This window comes from Sinocyclocheilus anshuiensis, unplaced genomic scaffold (assembly GCF_001515605.1).
Source record: "Sinocyclocheilus anshuiensis isolate Anshui unplaced genomic scaffold, SAMN03320099.WGS_v1.1 scaffold989, whole genome shotgun sequence".
NCBI lineage: Eukaryota > Metazoa > Chordata > Actinopteri > Cypriniformes > Cyprinidae > Sinocyclocheilus > Sinocyclocheilus anshuiensis.
In genome coordinates, this window is record NW_015554143.1 from 234,448 (window position 1) to 246,966 (window position 12,519).

Here is a 12,519-nt window from a genome sequence, read left to right on the forward strand (position 1 = left end):
TGAACATACAAAACATCAAAAGAACAGGGTATCTGCTTGTAAACAAAAACATTTTATTCTAGCTTCATGCATTCTTTTTTATAAACACTCGAATGTGGGTAAGTTTCATAAATAAAAAAAAAAATCAGAAATAAATACACAATATTTTGAACAAAAAGCTGAAAACAAGACTATGAATTGGATTCAGAATGATAATCAAAACGTAGATGGAGTCGATCAACACCCCAAAGCTTGACAGTCAGTATTACCTCTTCATTGGTCAACATTTTATTCCATTACGTTACACAGTTTTGATGCTGTTTTATGTCTGATGATTGTGTTAGATTACATGTGGAAGCATCTGTTGTTTCGGTTTCTTCTTCACTTGTGTTTTTTGGAAATTCTGTACAGAAGATGTGTACTAGCGCCCCCTACAGTATAACAATGAAAACACTGATTCTAGGGGCACAAGTATACAGTAGCTCAAATATATTTAGACTTTTTCTAAGTATAAGTCAAGTATACTTAAATGTCATTTTAAGTATATTTCTGAGAAGAACATAAAGCCCATTTCTGAGAAGAACAGAAAAAGTAGACTAAAAGTATACTTTCCTATTTTTTAGTTTAAAAGAAGTATACTAATAGCACACTTGAATAAACTTCTTTTTCGTAAGGGCACCAGCGTTCAGAACCCGTTTGAAACGTTTCGATTGGCGAGAGACAGTTCGCACCTTACTAAAGTAAGAGTAAGAGTAAGTGAGAGTAAAAGTCTCAGCTTTACTGAATAAAACACAGATTTCACTCTCAACACCGAGTCATTACTCAGAGCGCCCGACTACTTTCACTAGCGTTAGGCTATATTAATGTCCTTACATTATACGCAAAACGTTCTTAAAGTAATGCTAGTGGAACGTTCTGATAACTTTATTACAAGAAAACGTTGAGAGAAACGTTCTGAGATCAACATTTATAATGTTATTTGAACTTGATGAACGTTGTTATAATTTCGAGAGAAAACGTTCTAAAAACAACATTCTCGGAACGTCCTTATCACGATTTCTAATTTCGTTTGTTTGTAACCTTTAAATACTATTCTAATCACCACAAGAAAACGGGACATTCTAGCGTTCTTAGAATAAACGATCACGTTATATTTTTGGTGAAATAAAGTTAGTATAAAGTTTTTGTAACCTCTGACTAACTTTCTAATTTAATTTCAAAACATTATGTTCCCATGTCGTTTTTATAACCTAAATGTGTCGCCTGTACGGCAGCCGATAGAGTTCTCGTGTTCGGACGCGATGATGAACACACGCACACCTGAGATGATGATGATGATGATGATGATGAAGGGCTTACCTCCAGCTGCACGTAAGTTGAGGGGAACCATCCCTTGACTCCGTCCTTCTCTCCCTCCCACCAGCCTCCGTCCAGAGCTTGCGTTATTCTGATCAGCTCTCCAGCCTCAAACTTCAGTCCCTGCTGGTGCTGATCGCCGGTAAACGCGTATAAACTTCGGCAAAACGAGCCCGACATCGTAACTCCTCAGGCGGCGAATCAGATCTCCAGACTGTCTCCAAATGGGAACTCCGAATGACTCCGAACTCAAGCGGTGCTCGTCATTCTCAGGGTCGGTGTGACTGTGACGTGAATGCTGTGTGGATCGCAGCGAGTGGCAGTGGGGTGAACACACACGCACGCACGCACGCACGCACGCACGCACACACACAACATCAGAGCTCATTCACTGCATTGCCTCATTCCGAAAAGCCTGATCTGTGTCACTAAACGTCTGTATTGTCTAATACAGGAGAACACAGAGAACTGCGACAGTTCAGACGCTTCTCAGATGAAATGTGGGGATGCCCATGAGAACACCAGCTGCTCATCACCGACAGGTTGCTCAGAATTAAGGTAACTTTCATTAATTAATTAAATAACAAAATCTTGTGGATTAAGTAAGATGTTTCACATATTAAGTTTTGCATATTTATGTGCATGCATGTAGCTAACATCAAGTAACTGAATATATTCGACCTGCCTGCATAAAAGAAGCGCGATATTCTCCATTTGCGTTGGATTTAATTAACTGGTTCTTGAGTGCATGGGTAAAATCGGCTGCAACACTGAAGAAAAACAAATATTTATAAAATATTAGCTATAACATTCACTTCAAATGAATTGAGAACACGATGGATTCAAATTGATTTCACCTCCAACTGTTGAATTCAAACGTGTCAGCTTTTGTGTCTTAGCTATTAATAGGCTATGGATAGGATACTTCAAATGAAGGAAACTATCTAAAGAGTGTGATGTGACGGGTTTTCATGGTTATTGTGTGTCCTTAGGTACATTCCTGCTCGTGAAATGAATATTCACTCCTCTGCTGGATGATGTAAGGAACATTTACAGGAGCTGCAGGAGTGAAACCGAGTGGAAATATGACTGAATCATGTGTTCAGCTGCTCTCGCTTGTCTGTGGTCTCCCTCTCGTGGACAGATAACTGTGGTGTTCTGAAGACAGCTCGAGCTCTGAACATCCTAAAGTGCACTTCTTGTGTTACAGACAGTGTTACAGAACAACAACAACAACAAAGTATGGTATTGTATGGAAGCCCGTTTCCACCACGGAATAAAAAAAAATGTTACTTTCTTTCTCGCAATTCCACAATTCTGAGTTTATATCTCACAATTGTTATTTTTTTTTGTCGGACGGAATACAAAAAAATCACAGTTCTGATTTTACTCCTCAGAATTCTGAGTTTACTTCTCGCAACTGTTGTTTTGAATAAAAAATAAAAAGGTAACTAACTTTTTATCTCACAATTCTGACTTTTCTTCTCAGAACTGCAAGTTTTTATGCAGAGCTGGGTAGGTTACAACTTGTAGTCCGTTACTGATTCCAAATTACAAGATAAACATTGTAGTTAGTAACGTAATCCGTTACGTTACACATTTTACGCAATATAGCCTAATCAGACTATTTTTAATTACTTTAGATTACTTTTGATTTGTTGTTATTTACAACATGAAATGCATTAAACATTACATTATAAAGGTTTCCCAAACTAGGGTTCATAAAGGAACTGCAGGGGGTTTGCGAGTTTAATGAAATGCAAATAATTAATTAAATCATAAAAATGTAAAATTTAAATAAATTATTTGTATGATTGAGAAATGTTGGATACTGCTGGAAATGCTGCTATGGGGTATCCTATTTATTATTAATATTAATATAACTGATTAAAACTCATTCCATATCAGCAGAATAGTGTGGTACAGAAAGTCTATGTCCATAAAACAGGTTCTGAATTAATTATGTTACTGATACCTAATGGTCAAAAGCAATAGCAATAGTCAATAGGTCAATATTATTAAATTGCAGACAAAGATTTTGAATAGCTAGGCTGGCTTGCCCACTACATTGCCCAAAGTATTGGGACACACCCTTCTAATGAACAGGTTTGACTACTTTAGTCATTTCTAATTTTTAGTAAAAAAAAAAAGCATATAATGCTATTCTAGGGAATTGTGTGCTTCTAATTTTATACCAATAGTTTGAACAGGACCCTTTTCTATTCTAACACAACAATGCCTCTGTGTATAAGGCAAGGTTAAAAAACAAAGATTGATCGAGTCAGTGTGGAAGAACTGGGCTGGTCTGCAGAAAGCCACGTCCTAATCCCATCTGAACACCTCTGCTGTGACTTTAAATGCAGACCTTGAGCCAAAAACTCATCACCAAACACCAGTGACTTGTACATACATATGGACAAATGTATTGGGACACCTCCTTCTTTAGAACAGAAAAAGGCACTTCCAAAACTGTGGCATCAAAGATCGAAACATAATTCATGTATTTAAAAATTGTATTTCCATCTTTGTTGCCACAGTTTTGGAAGTGTCTAAAATGATTGTACGCATATGTACAAGTCATTGGTGTTTGGCGATGAGTTTTTTTGAGTTTTCCCAATACTTTGGGCAATATAGTCAGTGTATGTTTGGTGAAGTAGGGGGCCCAACCTCATATTCTTTCATAGGGCCCAAAATTGCTAGCGGCGCCCCTGGTCACGATGATCCAAACGGTTTCCACTTTCTCCGAGAGAATCCAGTCTGGTGTCTGAATGCAGGCGCTGGAAATGATGTTTCACTTCCACATCGTCCAATCAGAAGATTCACAGATTCCCCACAAGCTCACTTTCAGCATGTTTTCAGAGGATCTGGCGTGAGTTTGTGTGAGATACGGCCTACAATTCATTCACAGCTCACTTATTGTAAAAGATGCACAGTGTTTATCAAACATCGGTCTGATTGTATAATGATATGCTGCCGGATAGTGTTCAGAGAGTGTCATGTTTTCACGATGGAAGATGATGTCACTAGTCTTTGTCAAGAAATCAGCTTTCCAGTTTCACAGCAGAAAATCCTCTCAAATGCGATTTAAGAAATAGTAGTGTTCAAATCACGAATCATTTTAAGGGTGATGTGTATTATTATATTGTATCAAGAGTGGAAACTATGTACAGAAAAAACACTGAAATAGAATCACTGAGTGTACGGTGAGAAGAGTAATCTGTAAAAATTGTGCAGGGATAAAGCATACTATATGTTAATTTTTGGATATATATTGACCTCTGACAGCTTGTTAATGAGGACATCAGCTGGCGTTATGAATATGATGAGCGTGTTTGCCTGCAGGTTTATTGTCATTCTGCTCTTAGATCTGAACACACGACGGGCTCAGTGCTAGAATAAAACCAATACTCAGCGTCTCGCAGTTATTATTGCATTTATACCTGTAAACGCTAGCAGTTACATGCATTTGAAGATCGTTCTGAAGTACCTGCACTGAAAAAAAACAATGGGTGTGGATACGGTTTTCACTCAGAAATCGCACATTTCACAATGAATTACAACTAAACACTGAATTAAATGACATCTTGAAGTGGAAAGTCGAAAAACTCACTGCAGTGCTCTTCAGAAGTCATCGAATACAGCGCACAGTCTGATTGGTTGGTTTTACGTTTGTTTATTGAGATCTGGTACAGTAATACAGTGGTGGAGACAAATACTGGGTCCGGTTATATGGTGATGTTGTTCAGTGGCCAAGCAATACTAACGCTTTCTGTCATACGAATTACATTCCAGAAGAAACAAAGCTGTAGGAAGGGAAACAAAACACAAGATAGCAAAGTCACTTCTGCTGGGCTGCTCTGTTCATTGGCTGATATCAAACATAGAAAAATAAAATCTACAGGAGTAACTCTACATCAAACTTTACACACAATTCATCTGGATTATAGACCTAATATCTGAGCTGGTTGTATTAAGAGTATGAACCTACCTTCATGTGTAAAAATAGAGTCTCTTATCAAAACAGTACTCTGTTTAATACCGAGTCTCGAATAGAAAACAGCTTGTTGTTGGTCTATAATGCCCTCAATGCTTATTCATGGACTTCAGATCCCAGGGTTTATTTCTTACAAAAGTGTATTTATATAAAAGTGGATCGTCTGATTCATGTATTGAGTTTATTTGTATTGTAAGGCCTCACGGCTCCACAAAAGGCATACTAAAGCGATCCTAAAGGTCTGTACAAAAGCATTCAGTGGCACAAAATATGATTAGAAACCAGAAAATAGCATGGGAAAAAAAATCTATTCACAGTTTGAGCTTTTGGTGAACTAATATCATTTATATATATATACTGTATATATATATATATATATATATATATATAAAGCTCTGCTATTCAGTGACCAGTCTTAAAAGCTAAAACGAAAGATCTTAAAAAGTCAGGTCCCAAATTTGCCACAGTACAGTTTCACAGTTGAACTTATATAATCTATATATTAGATTTCATTCTTCACAAGTGCTGGTAAAAATGGGCATCGCTGTTAATGAAGTATTGCTTCTGATTGTGATTTCAGATTGATTCAGTGTGACTTAACTGACACTCAGAGGTTTGGATGAGAAACAGGGACGAGAAGTTGTCTAATAAATCAGACAGGATTAAAAACATGCTGTTTGTGTGTTAGAAAATGTGCATGTCCTTTGAAAAATATCAATAAGGGAGGATGATTTCACACAATGAAATGATGGATCTGAATATTATCGCAAAGTGATTTGTTTTGACTCTGGTGTCCTCATTTTAATCACTTTTAACCATGAGCGAGTTTACTCTAACTTTTGTTTTTAATGAAAAGGAATGTCTCATAAATATGTATAAATATGCCAATGAAACGAAAAGGTTGAAATAAATACATCAGAAGAGTAAGATCCAAAAAGAATAAAACAACCAATAAAAAAAGAGCTAATGAATGTTCAAAACAACAGAAGTGGCGGTAATATAATATTCTAGAATGCAAAACAGACTTTGGGGGAAAGAAATTAGCAAAATATGATTTAAAAAAAAAATACTTCATCTGCTTTGATCGTTTGACCAGAGATTAAAAGGCTTGATCGTGCTAAAATACAGTTGAGTTCTCCAGTGACTATGAAGAGTTGAGATTTAGTGATATTCTTTTTCAGATAAAGTGTAGCGCAATGAAAAATAATTTCTCACAGTTTGGACTTTTTCCCTCACAATTCTGAGAAAATAATTAAGATAGAAAGTCAGAATTTCAAGACATAAACTCATAATTATGAGATATAAACTCGGAATTATGAGATATAGAGTCAGAATTGCGAGATATAGAGTCAGAATTATGAGATATAGAGTTGGAATTATGAGATATAGAGTCGGAATTGCGAGATATAGAGTCAGAATTATGAGATATAGAGTCGGAATTATGAGATATGAAGTCGGAATTATGAGATATAGAGTTGGAATTGTGAGATATAGAGTCAGAATTATGAGATATAGAGTCGGAATTATGAGATATAGAGTTGGAATTGCGAGATATAGAGTCAGAATTATGAGATATAGGGTCAGAATTATGAGATATAGAGTCGGAATAGCGAGATATAGAGTCGGAATTCTGAGATATAGAGTCGGAATTGCGAGATATAGAGTCAGAATTATGAGATATGAAGTCGGAATTATGAGATATAGAGTCGGAATAGCGAGATATAGAGTCAGAATTATGAGATATAGAGTTGGAATTGCGAGATATAGAGTCATAATTATGAGATATAGAGTCGGAATTATGAGATATAGAGTCATAATTATGAGATATAGAGTTGGAATTGCGAGATATAGAGTCAGAATTATGAGATATGAAGTCGGAATTATGAGATATAGAGTTGGAATTGCGAGATATAGAGTCAGAATTATGAGATATGAAGTCGGAATTATGAGATATAGAGTTGGAATTGCGAGATATAGAGTCAGAATTATGAGATATAGAGTCGGAATTACGAGATATTGAGTTGGAATTATGAGATATAGAGTCATAATTATGAGATATAGAGTCAGAATTATGAGATATGAAGTTGGGTTTATGAGATATGAAGTTGAAATTGTGAGATATAGAGTCAGAATTATGAGATATAGATTGCAAGTAGAGTCGGAATTATGAGATATGAAGTCGAAATTGTGAGATATAAACTCAGAATTGCAAGATAAAAAGTCAGAATTATGAGATATATAATCAGAATATTAAGATATAAAATTACGAGAAAAAAAGTCATAATTGTGAGATAAAATGTCGCAATTACGTGTTTTTACTTGTCATTTTGTGGTGTTTATATCTTGCAATGCTGAAGATTGTGAGAAACAGTCTGAGCTATAAAGACACAAATACTATTATTTTTTATCCCATGATGGAAGCAGGCCTTCATATCACACGTAAAACCCAAAGGTTTGCGCTCGCTAAATAAATTAAAGACACGATGGTGACAGAAAGGAAGGAAATGCTCATATAAAGCGTGACATCCTACTGTAAGCTCAAGGTGCAAGTGTGAATTCATATTTACAAGGGCATGTGATATACTAGTGTGACGCATTAATACGTGCTTTTCCCACACCACAGATGTGCAGACGAAACTAAACCGTATCGAGCTGCGTTCATGTGTTTGCAGACGGATGTACGGACGTCTCGGTCTGAATCCAATTCCTTTCTGTTTCCAGTAATCCAAACAGAATCCACAGTCGAAATGATTCAAGTTTTGATGGCGCGTGATGAAACAGTGGTAAGCGCTGGAGCTCTGGCTGTGGACGTGATGTTTGTCCTCACCAGTGCTCCAGGTGCAGGCTGATGTCGGTCTCGTCCAGGAGCTCCGTGTTGAAGATGCTCGGTCCAGACGGAGGCAGGCCGCTGTGGGAGGCGTTGGCAGAGCTGGGCGGAATCAGATCCAGCCACTCCATCGTCTCCCACGGCGACTCCGCGAAGGTCATTCCGAGGCCGTGACCCTCGGCGGTGCCCGCTGAGATCTTTGTGAATCCGTCCTCAGCAGGCATCTTCAGGAGCGCCGCGTCTCCTTGCGTCCGGCTCAGCAGCGGCTCCAGGTGAGCGTCTCCGTGATCGGACCACAGCATGGAGGGCGACACCTGACTGTAGTGTCGGTGGAACTTGGGCGAAACTGTAAGGTGAGGCACAACTTTGGTTACAGGAGACCGCTCTTCTTTGGCGTTAGCTGGCATTTCTTTAAAACAAGACAATGACAGCACAGACAGCGACTTTAATGGTCAATAACAGCTGGGTTACTGGGTGAAATGCGATGATTGAGACTCACCTCCACTCTCGATGAGGACGTCTAGAAGCTCGTCCATCTGCTGGCTGCATGACATCTGCTGCAAGAACATCACAGGATCATGTAATGGTGTTGCTATTCAGTGCAGCCTTCTATTCTTGGCTTTAACCCTCATAACGCAGAGGAGATGCGTAACAATTGCATTGTGTTTTTTATTAATGGAATGAAACTTTGCAAATGCTTTAAGACCCTCAAAATACACATCATTTATTTGTTTCAGATCTTGTTTTGAAGAGATAGAATCTTTTAAGAAACATGTTTCGTGCTCTTGGGTGTTAAAAATGCTTTTTGTAGAATTGTCTATGAAGTTATATTAGTGTCAAAGAACTTTGGTTAAGTCTTTTAGTCTTTTCTCCATATCTCACACACTTTTGGACTGGATTCAGTTGATGAACATGAATATGTAGGTCTATTGTCGAACCACTGCAGAAAAAAAGAAAATCCATGACTTTTTGTTCATCTGAAACGTTTATACAAATTAATTTAGTTTGTTTGAAATCTTTTCAGAGTAATATTTATGTTGTTTTGATGTTGTTTATTATAAATAAATCTGCTGTTGGTTTTGTAAATTTGGACTGTATTTGAGCAATCGTGAGTTAGAAATTCAAAGGAATTCAATTCTATTCATTCTAGTGGCGTTAGTAATTATATGATCTTATACACCTCAAACAATCATATATTCTATTAAATTTCTCAGCAGTTAATGTATGACATTTCAAAGAGCTTCACAATTTTTTTGATTAATAAAAAATGGGTAAATGCAATAATAATATGACATCCAAAGCTTGAATTTTTTCACATTCACTCAATAATCAGAAGTTTTATAAAATAACAAATACTCGGCTCCCAAATGTGAAAACAGTACACAGTAGGAGTGTGCGATAATGACATAAAATGATATCTGGATATTTTCTGGAATTTTGTCGATAGCGATGATTAGATGATATTTTGCTGAAATTGTGCTGGTATTTTGGCAGGTTTAGGACAGCTGGAAGCTGACTCCCAAAGCTTCGGATATTCTTCATGTTCTGTGCAGTGGTTTGTTTGCAGGAGTAACAGAAATTAACTTTTACAATAAGTTGATTTTTACCTTTTATATGCATTTTTACCTTTATAAGGTTTTTTTCTAAACTAATTAAATGTATGCATCAACTTTTGTGTCAAATTCTTACATTTAATCAATCAATTCAAATAGTAAGGCACTGTAGGGCTGTTACCAATCAAATTAAATCCGTATCAATCAACAAAATTTGTGTTTGCAGTGCAGAGGAACAGAATCTGCATCTGAAGTGGCGTTTAGATGCATTCACACAGACGGTTTAATGCAGGACATGAATGCAGTTCACCTGCATAAATAATGTTTTGATGTTTTAAAAACAAAACTTTCATTAGTGATATTCGAGATGATTCTGGGGGAAAAAAGGGAACATATACTTTAAATATGAACCTAAATTCGCCAGTAGGTGGCAGCAAATCACTGCACGAGTGAGTCATTAAGTCGTTCACTCAACTGATTCATTCAAACAGCGGATTGATTCAGTAAGGAAACACCGTCATGTTGCTCAAGAGACGCAAAACTACGCACTCTGTGTGTTTCTGTTTGGTTTTTGCGATATACTCGGTAATGTCAAATCGTTTATCGTTTAAACAACAGTTACGATATCTTATCCTAGTACACAGATTTTGAATGCATTAAGAGTGTTAAATGTATGAAGAGATTTTGTAGCTGACGGAATTCAAACGCTTGTCCTGGGACTGGTTTCACTCAGACTTGATGGTAAATGTTTGTTTCTGCAGGCGATTTCTAGGACAGCTATCGCTAGAAAGTTACAGCAAACGGGCTTCTTAAGTTAATGAAACGCCAACAGCTGCTCATATTACATGTACAACTAAAGTAAATCAACAGGGCTTTGCAATAATCAGTGTGATGATCAAATCAACGTCTGTGATTGAATTCAGTATCAGTATATTCAGAGTGAAGCGTGGCTCTGTGTTCATGTCATCATCAGCTCTGATCCGGGGTTTTCAGCGTCTCAGTGAACTTCATCACTGTATGAGTCTAACATGTATCTGAGAATGCAACACGTGCTCACTTTATTTACACATTCACATCATCTCCAACATTTGTGTGGACAGGGTGTACAATACAATTATTATTATTATTATTATTATCATTATTATTATTATTATCAAATATGACATTTTTTATTGTACAACTGTAACTTACAATTTATTGTAATTTACTGCCGCTGTCAGTAAAGCTGCAGAGACACAGACAGAAGCTCTCTGAGAGCGTGAGAGGATCCTGAGCTGCTTTACCTGTTTCACAGCATCCTCATAACGCGGCGGCCCTTTGCTGCCGGAGGCAGGAGGATCTGAGCTACAGAAGGCAGTGCTGGATGTGGGAGACTTGGGCTCAACGTGCCGCGGAGAGAGAGACAGAGCCTCCTACAGGAGACAGGGCCACACGTTACACCTCTGAGGAGCCAGAGGAGCCCAGCTCTCTGATCAGTGTGTGTGTGTGTGTGTGTGTGTGTGTGTGAGTGTGAGTGTGTGTGGCGGCACTGAATCTATCAGATGCTTCCTCAGCAGGACGGCGTGACTTCTGACCCAGTGACAATAAACACACCAGATGCTGTGAGAGAGTGTGTGTGTGGGCATGTGCTGATGTCACATGATCATTGAGCAGCACATGTGATTAAACAACCTCACCAAATACAAACGTCAGCAATTACCAAGAGTTTTTCATGTTTCTGAAAGAAGTCCCTTCTGCTCACCCAGGCTGCATTTATCTGATCAAAAATAGAGTAAAATTGTGAAAAATTATTACAATTTAAAACAGCTGTTATTTATTTGATATTTTTGTGGAAACCGTGATTCATTTTCAAAAGAAATAAATTAATACTTTTATTTATCAAGGATGCATTAATTGATCAAAAGTGACAGTAAAGACATTTATAATGTAACAAAGGATTTCTATTTCAAAGAAATGCTGTTCTTTTGAACTTTCTATTCATCTGTGAATCCTGAAAAATAAAATGCCTCACAGTTTCCACAAAAATATTGTGCAGCACAACTGTGTTCAACATTGATAATAATCAATACACCCACTGCAAAAACTCCCATCTTCTCCTTCTGTCCCCTCACTGAGGCAGAAGTATCAAAACTTCTCCTCTCCAGCCATCCTACAACATGCCCTCTAGATCCAATCCCCTCGCACCTCCTCCAAGCAATCTCTCCTACACTTTTACCAACACTCACACATATCATCAACACATCTCTCCTCACAGGTACCTTCCCCACTGCATTCAAGAAGGCTCGGGTAACCCCACTGCTCAAAAAACCTACGTTAAACATTTCACTTACAGATAGCTACAGACCAGTCTCTCTCCTTCCATTCATAGCGAAAACCCTCGAAAGAGTTGTTTTCAACCAGATATCATTGTTTCTTTCACAGAACAACAAACTGGATGCTAACCAGTCAGGTTTCAGGAGTGGCCATTCAACTGAGACTGCGCTACTGTCAGTCACGGAAGCCTTGCGGATTGCAAAAGCTGATTCCAAATCATCAGTTCTTATTCTGCTGGATCTATCTGCTGCTTTTGACACTGTCAATCATCAGATCCTCCTGTCTGCCCTCTCATCGCTGGGTATCACAGGGATTCCTCTTCGCTGGTTTGAATCCTATCTCACTGGTAGGTCTTTCAGGGTGGCTTGGGGAGGGGAGGTATCCAAAGCACATCAACTTGTCACTGGGGTTCCTCAGGGATAAGTTCTTGGACCCCTCCTCTTCTCCATATAAACGACATCACTGGGTCCCATCATACAGGCACATGGCGTCTCCTA

At 37.9% G+C, this 12,519-nt stretch overlaps 2 protein-coding genes across 2 annotated transcripts in view; both read right to left on the reverse strand.

Moving 5' to 3' along the window:
- Positions 1–1,529, reverse strand: part of LOC107670554 (growth arrest-specific protein 7-like) — a 30,578-nt gene extending 29,049 nt beyond the window's left edge. The window contains exon 1 of the mRNA XM_016463198.1: positions 1,339–1,529. Within this exon, the coding sequence (XP_016318684.1) occupies positions 1,339–1,515 (177 nt within the window). The 5' untranslated portion in view covers positions 1,516–1,529. The remainder of the gene's footprint in view (positions 1–1,338) is intronic.
- A 3,467-nt stretch (positions 1,530–4,996) lies between these two features.
- The window catches only part of LOC107670546 (myocardin-like), a 21,227-nt gene continuing 13,704 nt past the window's right edge, over positions 4,997–12,519 (reverse strand). The window contains exons 8-11 of the mRNA XM_016463188.1: positions 10,993–11,121; positions 8,656–8,713; positions 8,157–8,565; positions 4,997–5,138 (exon numbers count right to left, since the gene is read on the reverse strand). Coding sequence (XP_016318674.1) covers positions 5,117–5,138; positions 8,157–8,565; positions 8,656–8,713; positions 10,993–11,121 — 618 coding nt within the window. The 3' untranslated portion in view covers positions 4,997–5,116. The remainder of the gene's footprint in view (positions 5,139–8,156; positions 8,566–8,655; positions 8,714–10,992; positions 11,122–12,519) is intronic.